Here is a 21221-nt window from a genome sequence, read left to right on the forward strand (position 1 = left end):
CTTCAATACTAGCAATCGTTGCAACTGCAAATCAATCCTGCCAGTGTACATGTGAGCTTTGGCTCTTTCAGGTATCATGCAAGTCATAATCTGCATTGTTTGATCGTCGTTTGGTATATCAGATACTGCTTTAACACCCAGCCATGACGCCTATCGCCAAACCCATGCTAGTTCCTCTCGGATGCTATAAACTACTCGTGCCTCCATCTTCCTAAACATGCTTCCCACCCCTCACCCATCCATCTGTACAATAGTGAAACGGCCATTATAGGCCCATTTGTCACAGCTGTACAACGGCCCCCTCAACGCCTTCCTGAGTCTCCATATCATCGTCGTCCTCGTCATCTTCCAGATCCTCATCTTCTTCCTCAAACCCAGTCTCCATCTTAAGCGTCTTGAGCCTATCTTTCATCTCATCCTTTTTGTCTGCCTGCCACCGCGCCAGCGCTGCTGCAGAGTGTACTTTGAAGCCGAAAACACGGGGCTCGTACCGCCGTTGCGATTTCGGTGGCAGCATCGCAGGGTAGACTTGGAAGAGGATGTTGTGGAAGGAAGTGCCGAAGTAGGCACCGTCGATTACGGCGTGGCGGGAGGATTTGGGGTTGTAGAGGTCTTCGCAGCGGGCGCAGTAGAGTTTTACGGGGGAGGCGTTCGGGACGTCGGATTGACCCATGGGGAGGAGGGGTTGCGATTCGCACATTACGCGAGGACATTTGCCAAAGTCTGACTTCTTGAACTTCTCAAGCTGGGTAGAGTGTTAGTCGTGGGCGCGGGGGATAGGATGTGAGCGCCTGACGTACCATCTTGGCAAGGCCCCTGGTAGTGACGATATATCGTGCGTGTACGAGTCCATAGAGATGCCGTGCCGACTTCTCGATCTGTTCCCGCATATCATCGTCGCAGTCGAAGTCGAACACGTCTGTGACGAGATCGAGTGCATATTGGTAGTACTGAACTTCCGTGTTCAGGCCTGTTAGGTTGAAGCGATCGGTGAGGTATTCTTCGTCAATCTCGCAGAAGTATTCGTTTCCTCGAGAGGATATGAACTAATTGTTTGTTAGCCTGCGTTGAAATAAATAGCTGCATCTGCTCTTCTACGCTGTCGTGATCCTCCCACCAGTCGGACCACCACTCGCTCTGCATGAGCATGAGTGGGCCCCATTTGGCCGAGAAGATAGTATAGTCTTCGTCGACTTCGAATGAATGAAGGCACCTCAGCGTGGAGATATAGCCGTCTTCGCCGCAGTCACCGCTGGCGCATGGTCAGACGCGCCCTGCAATGGAGGGCTGGCAGAGCATACCACGCCATGAGGTACCTATAGTTCCACCCCGACGCCCCCAAGGTTTGTAGAGACATGACCAGCGATCAAAGAATACCGGTGTTGGTAATGTATGGAGTTCAGGTACTCACCCAGTCTCGCCAGTAGCTTGTGTAGTCGCTGTCCGTGTCGCTGTTGAAGTCGTCCATGTTTGCGCTTGCTCTCGGCGACGATGTCCGAGGGGGTTCGGGCGTTCGTATGTCTTGTTTGTAGGCTGCGACCACCGGCGGGGTGGGGCGGTGCGATCAGGCGCAAGCTCGGGTCGGGACGCGGTTGCGGAGTGAATTGCGCGCCCACCTAGTGGGATGGCAGTCGTCGCATCCCACCTCCACTGCTTGTTTCTCCGCTCCGGGCGCGCTAGTCGCTTGGGCCGCGTCCCATCAACATGACAACCCCAGACTTCCCCACCAACCCTGTCTACTGGGTCGCCAACCATCTGTGCCAGTATCTACGTACAGGAGACGGTCTCGACTTCAAGCCTTGTTCCGGAAGAGGTCCCTGGGTCCAGACCATGCTACGGGGCAGGTACGTGCACGTGAGGTGCCTAAAAGATTGATTGCACGAAGTCAATCAATGTCTTACTACATTTCGTACACCGATGTCACTTGCTTAAAGTTTGATGTACGACGCCAGTAATCCTCTCACATCAATTCTTACATGAATCTTACTTGCCATTAGGCTAAAATATTCACTGTTCCAAGGTTCCGCTGCTATTTCTTCGCATTCGTGACCGTCTGTTTGTTAGCCAAGAACTCTGTTTCCTTGTTATATAGTTTGCCTGTGATTCTTTCCATCATACTGCGAACAATTCGTTTCGGTCGTTTAGTTCGGGGCCTCGAAGCAGGTCTTCATAATTGAACCCTCTCCTCTTAGTCACGCTTACCAGCAAGTGCTATCCCATATCCGCCTCTCACGTCCATTTGTACTGGCGACAGGTGTCTTACCAATCACCCCGTTATCACGACGTGCGCGATGTGTGCCGCCGCAAGCGCTCTCCAGCCTATTTCTAGGTTCTGCTCCCAGCTATCTACCATAGTCGAGTACATGCCTACTTCTGCTGTTTATGGTAGACAGAACCCTTCCATCGACGCAGACCGTCTGTTCAGAGATACCGAATCGCGGTTCCCGGAAAGATGGAGGAAGGATGGATGGTATCTATTCACTGTGAGTACGATCTTTCCGGGAGAGACTCTAAAGTTGACAATGCGCGTGTTTGATAGACAGCAGCACTTATCGCCAGCGGCCAGCCAGGGCTGATAGGTCCTCTCTACAACTACATCATCTCACAGCCGTCATATCAGACGTCTGCGGAGAGACAACGTCTCGTACGGCGCATGAGAGAAGCCATGATCAAATGCATCATTCTCAACGGCATTCCCGTCGTCATGGAAGCTTTTGTGTCTCTTGCGAAGCAAGAAAAGCCCGAAGATCAGGATCACAGTTTCACCCGCAAGGATTGGAAAGCTGATAAAGCGAACCACAAACGCGGTCTCTCTGTTCTTGAAACGCTTTATGGCGATGATAATGAGAAAATATGGGCATCATTCGGTTCACACAAAGACATACGTGAGTGCCCTACGACTCTCCGCTGCTCTCCATCTTGAGGCTAATGCGCTATGTAGCGTGGCTCTCGACCGACATTTCTTATGGTCTGTTCCTGGCCGATCACAACACTCTCGATATCATCGAATCTGAGCTCGTTATCTTGCCTGCGATCATGTGCCAAGGCCTCGTTCCTTCAACGAAATGGCATCTACGTGGGTGTCTCCGAGTCGGTTGCACACGCGAGGAAGTGGAATGCATACACCAGGCTATTGAACATATCGCAAAGATATGTGGGAAACAACTAGAAGGTCTACCGAGAGTCTCGGATATACCTACAGATGAGATGTGAAGGACCAGCAAGGTCAAAGAAGCCCTGATGGTATCTGGACATATGTTGATATACAGGCTGCCTCGTAATGTTAGACTATCACGCGACCGGACTAGCTCTCCCGAGGTCGATGTATTGATAGCATGGCGTTTGACGTTACTTGAGAGCATAGTGTAGTAGATCTTGCTCGCGCTTCACAACTAATCGAGACAAAACTGGGCATGAGGAAGTACACGTAAAATTGGTATCAAACGCACATCTATCTCAAACCTTCGCCACCGCTGTCAAGTACTGCTGACTATGAGGGTAGTCGATATATCCCTTCGGTATCTTGGGAGTATAGAAAACAGAGCGGTCATACTTGACCAGTGGTACGCTCTCCTTGACGCGGAAAACCAGATCGGGGTTGGAAACGAAATACCTCCCAAACGCGATAATAACATCATAGTCCTTGTACGTCTCATCAACAGTCTGCTTCGCTGAGTCGGGTAGGAAGCCACCTGCAAGCATGACTGGACTCGCATTCCCCCATTGCTCAACCATCCACTGTACGGTCTTCTGGCCTCCGCATTCAGAGTCGTCGTTGCCGGTGATGCGGGCTTCGATTAGGTGGAGGTAAGCCAGACCCAGTTTCTTCAGCTCTTCAGTGAGGTATTCGAAAGTCGGCTCGGGCTCATCCATTAGCATGCCGTTGAAGTCGCTGTAAGGGCTGAGGCGCATTGCTGTTCTTTGAACTCCAACAGCAGCGATAACAGCCTTGGTGACTTCGAGATGGAACCGGGCGCGTTGTTCAATACTTCCTCCCCAGCTATCGGTCCGTTGGTTACAAGTCGTTTGGAGGAATTGATCCGGCAGGTATCCATTTGCACCGTGGATTTCGACGCCGTCAAAACCCGCAGCGATCGCGTTCTTGGCTGCATTCGCATAGTCTGCTATGGTTTCCCAAATCATCTCCTCTGTCATTTCCACTGGAGTTCGGTCTTGAGATGTGATGGGTACCGCGCTGGATGAGACCAGCGTGATGCCTTCTGCGTCCAGCGCATCGGTCTTTGCGGCACGGCCTTGATGCCAGAGTTGGCAGTATATCGCACATCCTTTAGCATGTACTGCTGACGTGATGTCTTTCCAGGAAGCGATGTGGTCTTCTTGCCATATTCCTGGGGCATTTTGGGCGCCGATGGCGTTCCTGGAGATGATGGTTGCTTCGCTGACGATGAGCGTGCCAGGTACACATGCTCGTTGCTCGTAATACTCTGCGATACTTGGTCAATATCGGCCCTTCGTAGTAACGGTGTTCAAGGTACCTTTGTTCATGGGCGTCGCCTTGTAGTCGTCGCCCATGCGATACCGGGTCAACGGCGCCATAGCGACACGATGACCCAACTTTACATCTCCAACTGTCAATGGTTGGAAGAGTTTCGTCATCTTGGCAGTCGATGTTGGTACAACAGAAGACGAGGTAGGATCTGATCAAGTAGTCTCGCAAAAACTGTGTAATGGCCTACAATGTCAATGTTTCGTAGCTCTTTAGAGAGTGTATGGCTGTGTCTACCACACATATTATGGCCATTGCCCAAGCCTTGTGATGGGTCACCATGGTCGTTATCGGCAACCCACCTGGGCAGCCTCGCAAACCCCACCTGACACATGGCATCTGTCAGTCTCAGCAGTGATGCCGAGAACTCGCCTGAATACCTTCAATGCCGTTTTCAGCGTTATGGTCCGATGTCGATACGAACAGCTATCGGCGAAGGGTCTCAGGGGCCGAACATGCGTCGGCTCAAAAAGTTCCGATGAGAAGGCCCCGCACGTGCCCTGCTAAGACGATCCACTTCGCAGCCTCACCGTCATCGGCTTTCATCCCATAATGCCACTTACGCCATCGAAGCGTGTAAGCGTTTCTGCGATGTGAGTGGGCCCCTCAACTGTGACTGGCTGCTTTCGCAATTCCTCCACGAGGAACACACCTCCCGACGATCTCGCAGCTGTCGACCGGCGTCATGACAGGGCTCAGTCCCGCTCGGACAGCCTCCCGGGGCTCCACGCCCAACTCCAACGCTAGCTACGATGTCTAGGACCGTTGGTCTTGTTCCAAATATACACTTACGCAGAATCGCTATGTTTTTGAGGCTTGTAGCGACTGTGGAAGAATCCGATGATGCGGGAACAGCAAACCTCCATTGACGAGATGGAATCGACGCGCCCCATCAGAGAGAGCGATACATGCGTTGGCAATACTCTCGTTGAGAAGCCATCCATAGACGACAGACCATGCGAATCAGACATACCTACAACGAATCCTCATGGCGCGTCCCCTTCGCCTACCGTGGAAGAGGATGATGACGACAAGAGCGACGCAGCATCCATTGGCGGCCAAAGGAACACCATGACATCGACACAACTTCGAATCGCAATCCCCGCACTATCAGTCTGTCTCTTCGTTTCGTTCATCGACCAAACCAGCGTCTCAACAGCAACACCCGCGATCGCTGTGGATTTGAACACCGGGACTGCAACATCATGGATCGGTACATCGTTCCTGATCGCATCGACGGCGTTTCAACTGATAAATGGTCGTTTGTCGGATATCTTTGGTCGCAAGAATCTCTTGCTGATCAGTCTGATGTTGATGGCTCTGGGCGACCTTGGATGTGGCTTCGCGCGAACGTCAGTGCAGTTATTCGTTCTACGTGCCATTGCTGGTATTGGAGGTGGCGGCATCAACAGTCTTGTCATGATCATCGTTAGCGATATCACGACGTTACAGAACCGCGGCAAATACCAAGGTAAGGACCATTAACTATCTTATAACCGAACAGTGCTGATACTTCTACGCAGGATGGCTAGGTGCAGTCATCGCCCTGGGGAATGGTGCAGGACCTTTTCTTGGAGGCGCTATCGTTGAAGGAGCAACTTGGAGGTGGGTGTTCTGGATAATACCCATCATGACCGTACCCACCTCCATGGTCATACTATTCTTCTTGCCGCTCAAGCATCGGTCTGGTGACTACCTCGCAAAGGTCAAGAAGATTGACTATGGCGGCATGGTGCTGAACATTGCATCCACCTTGCTTGTGCTCATCCCCTTGTCAGGAGGTGGTGTGACATATGCATGGGGATCTCCCTTCTTCATCGCCTGCACTGTCACCGGCGCCGTGCTAGGCATACTATTCGTGCTTCACCAATGGAAACTCGTCGCACTCCCGATCATGCCGCTTCGATTATACCGCGCGCCGCACTGCTGGGCACTATATCTACAGACGTTCCTCATCGGCCTGGCGTACTTCGGCAACTTCTTCTACCTCCCTATTTACTTCCAATCGGTCCTCAGGTACTCGCCCCTGGCCTCGGGTGCTTTGATTCTACCAGTAGTCATCACGACATCTTTTGCGTCCATCGCATCTGGTCAGTACATGAACCGAGTCGCCAGCTACATGCACTGCATCCTGGCCGGATTTGCTCTCTGGACTCTTGGAAGTGGCCTCACCCTACTATTCGACCGAGACACGGGTCTTGCCGTGCTAATCGTTGTACTCATCATAGAGGGTGCCGGTATTGGTCTGACGCTTCAACCAACCCTTGTGGGTATGTACGCCAACAGTCGCAATGAGGATCGTGCTGTGACAACTGGCTTACGCAACTTCATCCGCACTATCGGTGGCGCTTTTGGTCTCGTCATCTCAGGAGTCATCCTTTCGAATACGCTCAGCAGAGATTTGTCTAAGCGGCCCTTTGTTTCGGATACCCTGATGGCCCAGTTGACTTCCTCAACGTACGACCTCGATAAGTTTGGCCTCTCTCTGGATCAAAAAGAAGAGGTTTTTGATACCTATATGCTTGGTCTGCATTACATCTTCATCTTTTTCACAGTATGCTCAGGTCTCGGTCTGGCTCTGACATTCTGGGTTGGAAACACGAGCTTAAAAGCGCCGAAAAAGCCGGACGAGGAAGAAGGACAGCCGATGGAGACGCAGGACGAACCTCAGCAGCAAGTCATCCAAGGTCGAGAAGTCGCATCGGAAGGGGAGGTCTTTGATGAGAAGAGGCCAATGACAGGGGAGGCTGACGTAGAACGCAACGTTCACACGAGATGAACGATTATATAGCACATCATCAGAGCTCAATGATGACTTTGCGAAGTACTTGTTCGGGCCTTGTTGATTTTAAAACTTCAAAAGTCTCATAGACATATATCATAAAAGTCTTATAGTATCTATCGTGTTCACCCGACGGGGAGCTGAGGATCGCGTAGGCAGTGGTCACAAAAATATTTCACTATCAGAGCAAACCCTTCGAGCCGCATGGATGTATCCAGACCTTGCCCATGAGTAACACGTCCATGTATTGGCCTTCCTCTTACGCTGCCCTGATGGCCAAGGATCCCGAGGTCAGCTGGGTGAAGTGCGACTATCGAAATGGGGCCATCAAACGTATACCAGCGACTTCGGAACTTGAGCGCAACATTACTCCGCAGCAAGACCCATCTTCCACTATCAATTTACTAGAGAATCGTCTCCAACTCAACCTGGTCTTTAATCCTTGGTATGCCAACTTAGGTAGGTCAGTACAGCCCCACAAAGGCCGGTCGTTATCGGCGAGTCGAGATTGGCCTATCTATCGACGATCCCCCTCCAAGCCATGTTCTCCATACGGTTTCTTCCAAGCCGATAAACACATTCATCCGTCTGATAACACGGCGGTGGGTCACAGCCGGCCGCAGGAATGCCATCGCATCGTGAGGCACGGCAGAGAATGGAAGATGGCCGATTACGTGAGGACGTCACGGATGAGAATGGCCGATAGCTAGGTAGGCGCTGCAGAATGGCCGTCGCGACATGCTCCGCTGGTGATACATATATGTTGCATCGCGAGACTTCGGTGTTTACTACTTCAGATCTACCACATCTTCTGTAATCAAATCAAGCTTGTTGTTCTCCAAACATCGTCATCATGCCTGAAGTCTACGCCGCACCACCCGACTACGCCTTCCCCCGTAACTTCAAGGGTTATGGCGAGAAGGGTCTCCAAGGCTTGAAGTGGCCCAACAATGCCAAAATCGCCGTATCTTTCGTCATCAACTATGAGGAGGTGAGTTCATATGCAATCTTATCTCAGATGCATAACTAACACACCACAGGGTGGTGAGCGCTCAGTCATGAAAGGCGACGGAGTATCCGAGATCAACCTCCGCGAGTACCCAGCCCAACACAGAATCAACGAGCGCGACTACAGCGGCGAATCAGAATTCGAATATGGCTCCCGCCGCGGCTGGTGGCGCATGTTCAAGCTCTTCAACGACTACAAGATGAAGTTCACCCTCTACGCCGTTGGTTCCGCCGTCGAGGAACAGCCAGAAGTCGTTACTCGGTGTGTGGAAGAGGGTCACGATGTTGCTTCTCACGCCTACCGCTGGATTGACCACGCCAATCTTTCTGTTGAGGCCGAGAAGCAGCATATCAGGGATGGTATCACGGCGCTGAAGAAGCTCTCCGGCTATGCACCAAAGGGATGGTACTATGGTCGCCCATCACCACAGAGCAGAGCGCTCATCCCACTCGTGTACGAAGAGATGGGCGAGGAGCTACTTTGGGCCTCAGACGCCTACGCAGACGACCTACCCTACTGGACCGACCTTCCCCAAGAGCGCAGCAGCGCCAATCCCAAGGGATGCTTGATGGTTCCCTACAGTTACGACTGCAACGACTTCAAATTTCACTGCCAAGGAACAGGTTTCCGCAGTACGGCTGCCTTCTACGAGCACATGAAGAACTCTTTCGATGTGCTGTATGAGGAGGGCGAGGCTGGAGAGCCGAAGATGATGACCATCGGTCTGCACTGCCGTATCATCGGTAGGCCGGGAAGGTTTAAGGCGCTTCAGGACTTTGTGAAGTATATCTCGGAGAAGGAAGGTGTTTGGGTTGCGACTAGGACGCAAATAGCGGAGTCGTTCAGGGAGCAGTTCCCGTATAAGAAGGGTCAGCTCGCGTAGATAGTCATCTAATCTGTTTTAACGTTCAACTCGGAGTCGTTTGCGCATATGAGACAACAGTGACTGGGACCTTTGGAACTAAAGCCAATGACATCGCCTATCTATACTCTCCAAAGTTCCACTGACTGCCATCCATCATACCACGGTTATCCATCGACATGGCTGCGTCTTGAATGGGGTCCACGCCGTAGAGACCAGACCCTTCATAAGCATTCCAGCTCATCTCGTTCTGGCCTTGGCCAAAGCCATCGAACCTCATTGCTGCAGATGCGGTGTCATCGCTTACCATCTCATTCCACATCCGCCAACCTTGCCAACCGCCTGGTGCTTCCTCGTCCACTTCCATGAATGCTTCTTTCACAGCATCGGTAACCATGTGTGACATGGTAGGCTTACTGCCCAGCGTTGGGTGCTGCGACGCCTGCTCGCGGCTATCTCGTCGGCTTCTTGGCGAAAGTCCTGCCATGGAAGGCTCCGCGTCCACGTCGAGCTGCAGCGGTCGTGAACCATTGCTATGCATCATGGCAGTAGGCGCCGAGTTTACGATTGTCTTGAACAAACTTCCGGATAGCGCATCGAAGATATCGCGGTATTTGACGGCACCGGGCCACTTTTCACCGAAGATAGTCAGGATCTGAGAACAGGCTCGTGTCGCCTCGAGAACGTCGTATGAGAAAAGGGATCGATCTCGCCAGATGCAGTACACCAGTGTCAGGCCAGCTACAAAGCACGAATGTAGCGAGATCATCGTGTAAGTGAGCGTCCGATTTTGGCTTAGTCGCTTGTATGCGTTGCAGACACAAGCGGCCGAGCGCGCGCAAGTGAGAAAGCGTATGTCCGAGGTGTCCAGCGTAGGAAGAAAGACGGTGAAGAGATAGAGCATCGCTTTGTGATACTGGACGCCATAGAAGTCTCGGGCATCAAGATATGCGCTTTCAGGATCATACATCCAAGTGATCTTGTTCCCATTCTTGGGTGTCTGTGGATATGTGCGTAGCCATTCATCCAGGTCGCTCCGGATTGTAGCCATCTTCCGGTCAAGTTTGGCCCGCTGTTCTGGCGTCCCGTTGAAGACATCTCTATCAACGCGAAAGACTGTCTTATGAATCCGCGACTGGATCTGATCAAGCTTGATGATGTGTATGAAAGGCTCGATATTCGACCACTGAGGCCTGACCGAGTCTGGCTCTTCCGGATGCGTTAGCGTCCAGAACTCAGGACTAGTACTGGGAAACTTGAAAAGTCAATTCACATATCACAGTATACTTGGGTGACATACCTCGACGTTAATATCTCGGTCAGCGATAGCAAAAGCTCTACCGAGCACAATGCTAGTCACTCTGTCAAGGCAGTAACACGCCCAGAACGCGCGTCGCCGCAGTTCAGCATCTCTTGCAAGCTCAGGAGAGCCAATGACCTTCTTCTTCCTGTGTAAGCCCATCTCAATGCAGACAGAGGTCGCATATCGGATCTGGGACCAGGCGCCTGCACCATATGGAGATCTCTGACCATGCACTCCAAGCAGGATGAGGAACTGCACTGTCGCGAGGTTGTGCTGGTCTAGGATATAGTCCATTGGCTCGGTGGCCGCGACAAGATGATGCTCCGAATCCACCCCACATGGTTTCCGCGTCAACGACAGGAATCGAGCAGTAATGGCATATATGAGATGGAAAATGCTGCGTTCAATGATAGTGAGGGCACCTCGCACAAACTGCTTGTCGAAAAGCTTCGTGTAGACTACACGATCCAGCAATGGCCAGCGCGTATGGATACGTTCGAAGAATACGTCAAAGAGCATGCGTGCCTGTTGTCGGTCTGGGAAATCCGCAACGGGCTCATCGGAGTGAGTAGACTCGGGAGGAACCGGAGGCCGTGAAGTTCCGGTAGCCTGGCATGTTTGGTTCACTGGCAGAGTTGTTGCTCTCTTGCCAGAACTTCGGAAGATGGAGGACTGAATGATGCGAGCAATGGTAGCGCCGGAGCTAGAGCCGACATAGTAAGGCTCCGAGGTTGTGTCTGTGGTACCAGATGCACATAAGGAGAGATACGCAACGCCATCGACGAGTGAGGTACGATCCTCACCCTCAAGATCTTCAGAGAAACAGTCATCTCGGGATTCGCGACGCGATGCACTGGACTGGGGGTGAAGAGCGAGCGCCGGCTCTTCAACGTTCATGGAAGATGTTCTTTGCAAAGTCTCTGGGCCGTTTTCATAATGGTCCTCTGCATGGTCAGGAAGACGGGCCTCCAGAAAAGCGATGCGCTCTTCTAGGGCGTTGATATAGCTGAGAAGTCAGGAAACAGCTCGTGCGCATGTCAATGGCCGTGGGAAGAACCTACACAGACTTGCCGCCTGGGTACTGAGGACGAATAGTCCTTTCATACGCACAGGCTACGCCAGCTCGCTGGCAAGATCTGCAGACTGGATGCGCACCGTCACACTACATGATTCTTAGCCAAGGTGCATAAAGCAACATCCCACGTGACGTACACGCTGCTTTCTCCGTTTGCATCTTTTGCAGGCCAAGGCCACTCGAGATTTCCTAGTCGCAGGACCTGGGTTTGAGGCGTTCGACTGAGCTTCCTTCGGAGAGTTGGATGCGGGTACTGCGTCTGCGGCCGTTCCCACACCCCGACCGGACGAGGGGCTTACGGGGCTCTCTGGGTAGGACTGCAACATGGCCTCGTCGTCAGGAGTATGGCGTTGATGCGACAGCCCTGCAGCTGTCGGCTCTGATTCATACCGTTTGGCTCCATATTTCCCACGTGCGATAGTCCCGTTGAAGCCCAGGTGGAATGTGTGAGCCGACGTGTGTCTTATCGCGAATTATCCATGATAGGCTAAGATGGCACGGGCCTCCAATGGGTTTATCTCGGCTGCACCCATCCGGCGCCTGGAGACCCCAAAGATTGCGAAGGAACTACGCCATAACAAGCAACATATCGGAGTTCTCATCCTCCTCCTATCTCCACCCCTGTTCTTTATCGCACCGTTCACGTTGATGTCAGGCTTGGGAATGACTGATGCGCGCATGGCAACATGGCACATCGGCTGGAAAGTGCCCGAAGAGGCTGCGCCAGAAGCCATGCCCGTGGTCAATCACAGCCCGATATGTGTGCGATACGTGAACGACTTGGAGTTGGCGTGACGTCCGATCGACATATGAGACACCATGGTCCGCCGACATGAAGAGGATTTGCAGGATTGACCTCGCCCAGTAGTCAACCAAACCACACCATTACAGCACCATGGGGAAAGTCCAGCTTCCGACCCGGGGCCAAATCGCGGCACCCTTTCGCTCCAAAGAGGCCTTTGTCGACTTCATCAGGGCTCCCCAAGGCAACGACGGTCATGCCCCAATCGGGGACGAGAGATGGTCTAACAAAGATCTTGAGCCAACGCCGGTAGAACAGAGGACTTGGACCTGGTAAGGATCTTGACCACGCACATCTTTGAGCTTTTATTGACAAACGAAGGTTCAACCTTCCTCTATACTGGTTCTCGAACCAGTTTTCCCTCGTTGGTTGGAATACGGGCTCCGCTCTTGTCACAGTCGGTCTGGTAAGCTACGTCGAAGCATGCAAGTCGAATACAGGAACTGACTACATCAACAGACATGGCAACAATCCTTTGTATCAGCCTGCATTGGGTCTTTCCTAGCAGCAGTCGTAGTCGTCCTCATGGCTCGTCCAGGTGCCAAGTACCACATCGGATTCCCTGTGATTGCACGCTCAGTCATGGGTATGTACGGCTCCTACTTTTTCGTCTTCATCCGAGCGATCGTATGCATCATCTGGTACGGAATCCAGTCTTTCTACGCCGGTAATATCCTCTCGGTTATGCTCCGTTGCATCTTCGGTAGCTCCTGGCAGAACTTCACGAACACACTATCGCCTACCGCAAGTGTCACCTCGAAGCAGCTGCTGGCTTTCTTCATGGCCTGGCTGATGGAGTTTCCATTCATGTGGGTCCACCCCAGGCACATCCACTATATCTTCACCGTAAAGGGGTTCATCATGCCAATTGCCGCTTTCGCCATCTTCGGTTGGTGCATGACCAACGGTGGCGGACTCGGCGCTATGGACCTTGCTTCCAGCGAAGGCGAGCTTGCCGCCTCAGTGACCCCTTTGGGATGGAGCATCATGGCCGGTATCAACACCATCTTCGGTTCGCTCTCGCCTATGTTGGTCAATCAACCTGACCTTGCTCGTTACTGCAAGAAGCCTCGAGATGCTGGTGTGACTCAAGGTATCAGCGTCTTCGTGTCCTCCATCATTGTCTTTTTCCTTGGCATGGCCTCAACCACTTCCATGCAGGCAGCATATGGTGTTGCCTACTGGAACATCTGGGATCTCTTCGAAGCCATCCTTGACCACCACTTCGGCGCCGGAGCGCGTGCGGGGATCTTCTTCGTCGCTTTGGCGTTCTACTTCGGTGTCTTCGCCACGAACTTTGGAGCCAACTCAATTCCGTTCGGAAGTGATATGACTGGCCTTTTCCCCAAGTGGCTCACCATTCGCCGTGGACAAATACTTTGCGCCATTCTTGGTGTCGTCGTACAACCATGGGAACTGATGAAGAACGCAACGGCCTTCTTGAGGTAAGTTCCCCAATAGGCTTCCCACTCAACATGCTAACGATGAATTAGTTTCTTGGGTTCTTACAACATCTTCATGGCCCCTCTTTGCGCCGTCATCATTGTCGACTACTACATCGCGCGCAAAGGAAACATACATATACCATCGTGCTACGATGGCAAGAAGACGGGTCTCTACTGGTACTGGTCCGGTGTCAACTGGAGTGGTGTGGCAGCCTGGCTACTTGGTACAACTATGGGTATTCCTGGCCTTATTGGCCAGTACGAGCCACAGATTATCTCGGCGGCTGCGCAGAACATGTACCGCATGGGCTGGTTGCTGACATTCTTCACCGCGGCGATGGTCTACTTCGTCATCACCTTCTTCGTCAAACCGCGTGTGTTCCCGGTTGGACGCGAGAGCACGCCCTTCCAACGGGAATGGCTAGCCAACGACGGCCGCGAGGGCTTCTTCGACGGAGACAGGGATGATGGTGTGATTTATGGCGCCTCAACGCCACCAATGACCGACGGAGGAGAAGATGTTGAGATTGGCGAGAAGTCACCCAAGGTCACCTTTTGAGCTCAGAGCAGCAACCTAGACTGTAACAGAATCGAAACCATGTACTCACTTCATGTAATTGCAATACGATAGATTTGAACAATATTCTACTAAGAAACTACGGCACTTGATTAGCCTTGTTATGATATCATAAAGTTGAGACTCCTGATCCGGCGGCTGGACATGTGAACTGGCCAGGTGCGATGTTGTTCACGTGTTTCCTAGTACCGACATGGACTTGAACAGTTCCGATCGGAACCAGCATTCCGAAAAAGTGGGATGCCGTTATCGGCTCCAGCTTATTAGTACAACCGGTATATCCTTGTTGGGCAAGTGTCTGGCTATCGCCTATGAGCGGGTCTGGACGGGACATGCGATTGCTCCCTATCACGATGCGGGCTTTTTGGGCCGATGGCATCGCTGACGCTGACAGGTCGCTGCCTTCGGCGTCTGGATGTGTCTCCAACTCCAACGGCTTCAAAGACCACTTCTCCAATTCCTCTTCTTGACATTACAACCGACCTGAGAAAGTAAAACGCGAATATCTTCCAGTATCTATACACCAATAATTCCTACGATCACCGACTTCTGAGAAGCCATGAGCTCAGATCTTTACAAACTCACAGCCACCGAGATCTCGGCGAAGATCAAAGCGGGCGAGACCTCAGTCGAAGAGTACGCGAAATCACTCCTCGGACGCATCGAAGCGCGTGATGAAGCTGTTCAAGCATGGGCATACCTGGACCCTGAGTACGTTATCAAGCAGGCGAAAGCACTTGATGCCATTCCACAGGCCGAGCGTGGTCCTCTCCATGGTGTTGCCATTGCCGTAAAAGATGTCATCTACACTAAGGGTGAGCTGCCAGAACCGTCTCTTCATCCAGCTCAACTAATCGTGTAGAAATGCCCACGCAGTTCAACTCACCCATATATGCCAACGATGCGCCTCAAGTAGACGCTGGCTCCATAGCGATACTGCGCAAGAGCGGTGCACTCATCTTCGGCAAAACAACCACGACCGAGTTTGCTGCAACAACCACAGGCCCAAAGACACGAAACCCGCACGACTCGAAACGCACGCCTGGTGGCTCTTCATCCGGATCCGGTGCAGCAGTAGGCGATTTTCAAGCACCTATCGGTCTAGGAACTCAAACCGGTGGCAGCACCATCCGTCCTGGCTCGTACAACGGCATCTATGCCCTTAAGCCCACATGGAACTCTATTACTCGCGAAGGCCAAAAGATCTACTCTCTGATACTGGACACATTGGGTTTCTATGCGCGTAGCGTGGCTGATCTAGAACTCCTCGCCGATACATTCGCCATTCACGACGATGCGCCACCTCCAAAAGACTTCACAGTGAAAGGCGCGAAGTTTGCCCTTCTCAAAACTATGGTCTGGCCGAACGTCGGCCCTGGCACCTCCGCCGCACTTGACAAAGCCGTCTCGCTACTTCGTACGAATGGAGCCGAGGTTGAGGAAATAAGCTTACCAGATGACCTTAACGATCTTCCGGCGTGGCACGCGGCGGTACTCAACTCTGACGGCCGAACCGCGTTTTTGCCAGAATACACAGTGGCCAAAGATAAGATCTCGGAACAGCTCGTCGGCCACGTTGAGAACAGTGGAAAGATCTCGCGCAAAGCGCAGCTTGAAGCTTTCGACAAGATTGCGGCAGCTCGGCCGGTTGTCGATGAGATACTTGGCAGATACGCTGCGGTACTTACACCAAGTGTGCCAGATGAGGCACCGCTGGGTATTGAGAAGACGGGCAGTGCGGCGTTTTGTTTGATCTGGACGGTAAGTCATATTTGTGTCCAGGTGCAGAGAACTTGACTAATACTCGCGCAGGCACTGCACACACCAGTAGTCAACGTTCCAGGTTTCAAGGGCGAGAACGGGATGCCCATCGGAGTGTCGCTGGTTGCACCTCGCTACCACGATAGACGGTTGCTCGCGGTCAGCAGCAAGGTCGGTGAAATCTTCGAAGCGGAAGGTGGATGGAAGCGTTCTGTGTAGCTCTATTGCAAATAAATTTGAATGGATTGGATCAAAGCATTTGCCGTTAGTCTTCTGGTAAATTGCTATTGGTTGTATGCATGCGTACTCTGGTTCCCTCGACCAAACTGTTCTACTTGACTCATAGTCAGATTCGTTTATATCTCCAATGCACTCCCCAAACTCAACTATCACAAAATATCTCGGCAATACCAATAACACGAAGAACACACCATCACAACAACATCAAGATGACGTCACGACAGGTTATCGAAGGCAAAGCAAAAGCCAGAGCGAACGCGGAATTAGACCTGAAAATGTGTGCAAACAGTGATCTCCGAGTTCTGTTCCGCAGTTCACTTTCTATATACCTCAAAGGACCCCAGCTGCAACCTACACCGGAATGGTTTTGTGCTTACTACTTTCTGTTAGAGGTACAAAATCGGTCGTACCTTACAATTGAACAAGTCACGCTCAAGCTTAGAAGACAAAAGCAGTATGGCAAAGCTGAAGAGCTTGAAAAGGCCCTCTCATGCTACTCACGAGCTGCATATCGCGAAATCGTAGCGAGACTCTTTGTCTTGCCGCGTGAACTTCGCGACATGATCTATGATGAGCTCTGGGCCTTGGATGCATGCAATGTAACATTCATCAACGCGCTTATTTCTGGAGACGACAGAAACAATCGACGTAGAGAGGCCTGGACTCAACGTTTTCCTGAGAAGCTTGACTGCTATCTCCCAAACTTGGCCAAAGAGTGGTTTGGGGGGAGGGAAGTGGCAACAGAGATGCTGCAGGCTTTTGGGAGAAGAGATGGGACTGATATTACTGCCCGAGGGTGTTCCGATTCTTGGTCTTCTTATCACGTGTCGTGGAAAAAGTTGCACGACCTGATCACAGTAAAGATGTTTCACTCCGACGTCACGCTATACGAGCTTCTGGGGAACACGGGTCTAGTCATCGTCTTCGACTGCATGGACGAAATCGACGGAAACGAGGGTCTAGAGCGTATAGGCATACCAGGAAACTTCAACGCAGAACTTCGCCACTGCATCGATATGCTCTCATCTCTGCGCAACCAAAAGCCTCGCCCTGTCACCTTCGGGTTCGAGGATGAGACGAGAGGCGTACCCAGCAACATCACTCATCTATTTCGCTCGCTGAGCGGCCCGTTCCACGAACTCCGGCAGTTGGGATTTGACATCAATGTCAGATATCAAACCAGCAGCGACTATGACTGTGTATGGGACATGTCAGGAACGTACAATACTCACAACCCTCACACGGACGATGTTGATAAGTGGACTCTGCGAGATTGGAGCCTGAACTTCACGCGAGTGAACGAACAATTCGAGGAAGCTCACTTGATGGGCGAGACGTTCGTGTTCAATCCAAATGGGCCGCTTCGGGGGAGCTTTCGCATCAAAAAGCATGTATGGGAGGCGATGCGCAAGGAACTGTACCGCGCGTATCCAGAAATCGACAAGGTGGTGAAGTGGACGAAGAACGAGAGAGGTGAGATATGGATGGACTGTGGATGTGTGAAGGAGAAGCATACTTGCTGCCCTTACTATCTATGCTACAAGCACGGTGGATGGGATGAAATATCAGATGGTAGGTGGAACACTTCTTGCTACATTTGCAAAGGCCTAGTAGCGCCGGATTTGTCGTAACAATTGGGCTGTTCCCACCAAAGAATGAGGATATGGCAACAGGAGATGCTGCGGTTAGTTGGATGAAGAACGCATCAAGTCTCCCAATTGAGTGCCCTGTCTCAGCAAACAGTCAAGATGGTTTCAGCAGTACGATCCAACTACATTGAAACCACTCACCGCGTTCAAGGAAAGAGCTACACCCTGCAGTTTATGTTGATACGAGGGCGATCGTTAGCAATCTTCCAACGCAATGTAAACTTTTAAGTGATTTACTTCTTTTCCGCGCTATAAGAGAAGTGTTGAATTTAGCTCTAGTATGAGATGCCATCATGCAACTGATCTTCGTTGCATCCTAGTCATATGATGAACATCTTTCTGCCGTTCACCCACGTGCCTGTTCAGATATCAGATACTACACAGCCCTCGCCCTCTCGAGAACTCTTTCGTGAAGTATGACCGGAGTCAATGCATACGCAGATCTCACTTCAACACTCTTTCCAATATTTGAGATGCTCCCCTTGAGTCCCCTCACATACCTCGACTTCTTTGCCCGGGAGGTATGCCTCCACCATCACCTTCACCAAAGCCAACTCGGCTGCTTTCGCAGCAGGATGCATACTACTCAACATATGGAGTGTGATCTTGACTTTTTGTAGGGCTCTGAGCGTATTGGCACGCAAGAAGCGGGCGCAAGCGTTCTCAGGGGCTGCCATTCTCATCTGTGACGCGCGAGCCCCAAAATGAATCGTGTGTACGTGTTGAAGTCGCAACGTCCTCAGATAGCGCCTAATATCGTTGATGGAAATGAAACAAAAGGGGATGGTAGTGTACGCGATCATGGCTGTCTCGACGTAGACTTGGCGACAGACACGGAGTAGATTCCAGCGCGCGCGATGTTCTTCGGGTTTCGCCATCGGCCAATATTTCGATGGCATCTTGACTGGTGATCCGCCGAGCGCGAGGCTGAAGATTCGGTTGCGAATCTCAGCAGGTAGGCGAAGGAGGGGAGATTCTCGTGCATTGCTGTTTGCTCTGGGTGGAAGGTCAGTGCCGTTAATACATGACTACAAATAGGATGTTTCTTACAGCTCGACCTCCGATCCGATGGGCTCGACGTTGAGGAGACCGCTTTTGTGTTTGCGATAACCGCGTCGGCCACGGACTGATCTCTTGGGCTTGTCACTAAGATCATGGCGAGGAGCGACTTTTTGAGACCGTTGCGGAGGCATCCTGCGTCACTTGAACCGCTGGTGTATTGAGTGTTTTGAATTGCGGCGAAGAAGCTACCAGTGCGAAAGTGGAGGTGAGAAGGTCAAGGCAAACACGACAGAAGAGGAAAGTGCAATGAAAGCACGGGCCTTGTGCGCTTCCGTGCAAGAGTGAAGGTGAGAGAGTCTCGGATAGAAGGAAAGCGTTATCAACGAGGAGCGCATACAAAAGACGCTACCTCGGTATTCATCTAAGAGGATGACGCATAGTAAATTCGAGCATGTATTCCTTCCGCGCGTGCAAGCTTGAAGGTAGTATCCATCGAACATTGTGTGAAGATACATTCTCAAGCTTTCGAGGGTAGGGACTGGTTCCAGATGTATTATCAACTGTATGAGTTCGCATTTGGATTGACTTTAAGATAGCTGGAGGGTTTGCAGTAAAATGTCGAAGGCGAGATGTTGGAAGCGTGGAAGGAGCATCTCTGGAGAAGGAACAGGCGGATTACATAATGCGGCGGTCGGAGATGGCTGCCAGATTCGCCGATGACTCTGGAGCTTCGCGTGTTCGACATCATCATCGCTTGCACCCAATCTCCCCATAATGGCGTCGCGCACACGGCTGACAGCCACTACGGCTTCCGGACTACTGCGGAGCTCAAGACCACTCGCAACCTCAAGGATATCGCCGCTCGCTGCTGCTTTGACAACATCCTCCGCCCGCAGCTTCTCGCAGCTCAACTCGCATTCCGCCTCAGACCCGACCAACATCTTTGCCTTCCAAACCGGCTCCAAGTCGGGTGGCGTTCCTTCGTACTTCTCAACACAGAACCGTCGGCCTGCAAATACAATCATCCGGTTCGTGCCACAGCAAACAGCATGGATTGTAGAGCGCATGGGAAAGTTCAACCGCATACTGGAGCCTGGTCTTGCCATCTTGGTACCCTTCATTGATAGGATAGCCTACGTCAAGAGCCTCAAGGAAAATGCCCTTGAAATCCCGAGCCAGAGTGCCATTACCGCGGACAACGTTACATTGGAGCTAGATGGTGTCCTGTACACCAGGGTCTTCGACGCATACAAGGCGAGGTGAGCACGTCGTGCTTGTTAGACTGGGGGCGATGCTGACAACGTATAGCTACGGTGTAGAAGACGCAGAGTACGCCATCTCCCAACTGGCACAAACCACGATGCGCTCCGAGATCGGTCAACTCTCCCTCGATCACGTCCTCAAAGAACGCGCAAACCTCAATGCCAACATCACCGCCGCGATCAATGAGGCAGCGCAAGACTGGGGTGTCACCTGCCTGCGATACGAGATCCGCGACATCCACGCACCCGAACCCGTCGTCGAAGCCATGCACCGCCAAGTCACCGCCGAACGGTCCAAGCGAGCTGAAATCCTGGAGTCAGAAGGTCAGAGACAATCTGCTATCAACATCGCTGAGGGCAAGAAGCAGTCGGTCATTCTGGCCTCCGAGGCCTTGAGGGCTGAGCAGATCAACATGGCCAACGGAGAGGCTGAGGCTATCTTGCTCAAGGCCACTGCGACTGCCAACGGAATCGACGCAGTTGCGCGATCCATCTCTCAAGGTGGCGGCGCAGCACAGAACGCCATCTCGCTTTCTGTTGCTGAGAAGTACGTTGACGCATTTGGCAACTTGGCTAAGGAGGGCACAAGTATTGTCGTTCCCGGCAATGTCGGCGATATGAGCGGCATGATCGCAAGCGCCATGGCAGTATACGGCAACGTCAACGCTTCCCAAGCAAAGGCGCAAGCATCGAAGATGGTCGAGGGCGGAAGCAGCAAGAAGGTTCAAGAGCTCCAGAGCAAGCTGAACGACGCTGAGAGCGGATCCAACCAGATGCACAACGAGATCAACAGGGTCATGGACGAGAGGCTGAGCAAGAGGTAGTCAGCGTCCTTGTATGAGAGACGATGGGATAGGAACGGGATACGACTGTACATTATACCACGCTGTATAAATAGCAACGAGCCGCAAACGACCGCGTCCGGGTTATTGGATATGGGATACC

At 52.1% G+C, this 21221-nt stretch overlaps 10 protein-coding genes across 10 annotated transcripts; 7 read left to right on the plus strand and 3 right to left on the minus strand.

Annotated features, from left to right (window-relative positions):
• Positions 1 to 280: 280 nt before the first annotated feature.
• On the minus strand, positions 281 to 1468 carry CKB2 (casein kinase 2 regulatory subunit; the record flags this gene model as incomplete). Its single annotated transcript, XM_049354060.1, has 3 exons — positions 281 to 745; positions 801 to 1046; positions 1412 to 1468. The coding sequence occupies 3 exons, from the start codon at positions 1466 to 1468 to the stop codon at positions 281 to 283; spliced, it is 768 nt and encodes a 255-aa protein (XP_049211680.1).
• A 1197-nt stretch (positions 1469 to 2665) lies between these two features.
• Positions 2666 to 3213, plus strand: J4E79_005183 (uncharacterized protein; the record flags this gene model as incomplete). Its single annotated transcript, XM_049354061.1, has 2 exons — positions 2666 to 2885; positions 2942 to 3213. The coding sequence occupies 2 exons, from the start codon at positions 2666 to 2668 to the stop codon at positions 3211 to 3213; spliced, it is 492 nt and encodes a 163-aa protein (XP_049211681.1).
• A 243-nt stretch (positions 3214 to 3456) lies between these two features.
• Positions 3457 to 4617, minus strand: J4E79_005184 (uncharacterized protein; the record flags this gene model as incomplete). The annotated part of the gene is made up of 2 exons (XM_049354062.1): positions 3457 to 4445; positions 4497 to 4617. The coding sequence occupies 2 exons, from the start codon at positions 4615 to 4617 to the stop codon at positions 3457 to 3459; spliced, it is 1110 nt and encodes a 369-aa protein (XP_049211682.1).
• A 733-nt stretch (positions 4618 to 5350) lies between these two features.
• Positions 5351 to 7286, plus strand: J4E79_005185 (uncharacterized protein; the record flags this gene model as incomplete). Its single annotated transcript, XM_049354063.1, has 2 exons — positions 5351 to 5978; positions 6031 to 7286. The coding sequence occupies 2 exons, from the start codon at positions 5351 to 5353 to the stop codon at positions 7284 to 7286; spliced, it is 1884 nt and encodes a 627-aa protein (XP_049211683.1).
• An 856-nt stretch (positions 7287 to 8142) lies between these two features.
• J4E79_005186 (uncharacterized protein) lies at positions 8143 to 9181 on the plus strand (the record flags this gene model as incomplete). The annotated part of the gene is made up of 2 exons (XM_049354064.1): positions 8143 to 8280; positions 8330 to 9181. The coding sequence occupies 2 exons, from the start codon at positions 8143 to 8145 to the stop codon at positions 9179 to 9181; spliced, it is 990 nt and encodes a 329-aa protein (XP_049211684.1).
• Positions 9182 to 9278: 97 nt separating this feature from the next.
• On the minus strand, positions 9279 to 11360 carry J4E79_005187 (uncharacterized protein; the record flags this gene model as incomplete). Its single annotated transcript, XM_049354065.1, has 2 exons — positions 9279 to 10415; positions 10461 to 11360. The coding sequence occupies 2 exons, from the start codon at positions 11358 to 11360 to the stop codon at positions 9279 to 9281; spliced, it is 2037 nt and encodes a 678-aa protein (XP_049211685.1).
• A 1505-nt stretch (positions 11361 to 12865) lies between these two features.
• J4E79_005188 (uncharacterized protein) lies at positions 12866 to 14344 on the plus strand (the record flags this gene model as incomplete). The annotated part of the gene is made up of 2 exons (XM_049354066.1): positions 12866 to 13785; positions 13834 to 14344. The coding sequence occupies 2 exons, from the start codon at positions 12866 to 12868 to the stop codon at positions 14342 to 14344; spliced, it is 1431 nt and encodes a 476-aa protein (XP_049211686.1).
• Positions 14345 to 14921: 577 nt separating this feature from the next.
• On the plus strand, positions 14922 to 16342 carry J4E79_005189 (uncharacterized protein; the record flags this gene model as incomplete). Its single annotated transcript, XM_049354067.1, has 3 exons — positions 14922 to 15177; positions 15225 to 16123; positions 16175 to 16342. 3 exons carry the CDS (start codon positions 14922 to 14924, stop codon positions 16340 to 16342), a joined length of 1323 nt encoding a protein of 440 aa, XP_049211687.1.
• Positions 16343 to 17226: 884 nt separating this feature from the next.
• J4E79_005190 (uncharacterized protein) lies at positions 17227 to 17974 on the plus strand (the record flags this gene model as incomplete). The annotated part of the gene is made up of 2 exons (XM_049354068.1): positions 17227 to 17836; positions 17940 to 17974. 2 exons carry the CDS (start codon positions 17227 to 17229, stop codon positions 17972 to 17974), a joined length of 645 nt encoding a protein of 214 aa, XP_049211688.1.
• Positions 17975 to 19788: 1814 nt separating this feature from the next.
• Positions 19789 to 21100, plus strand: J4E79_005191 (uncharacterized protein; the record flags this gene model as incomplete). Its single annotated transcript, XM_049354069.1, has 2 exons — positions 19789 to 20273; positions 20323 to 21100. 2 exons carry the CDS (start codon positions 19789 to 19791, stop codon positions 21098 to 21100), a joined length of 1263 nt encoding a protein of 420 aa, XP_049211689.1.
• Positions 21101 to 21221: the final 121 nt, after the last annotated feature.

Source organism: Alternaria viburni, assembly GCF_023758015.1.
Source record: "Alternaria viburni strain BMP 2772 chromosome Unknown scaffold_9, whole genome shotgun sequence".
Lineage (NCBI taxonomy): Eukaryota > Fungi > Ascomycota > Dothideomycetes > Pleosporales > Pleosporaceae > Alternaria > Alternaria viburni.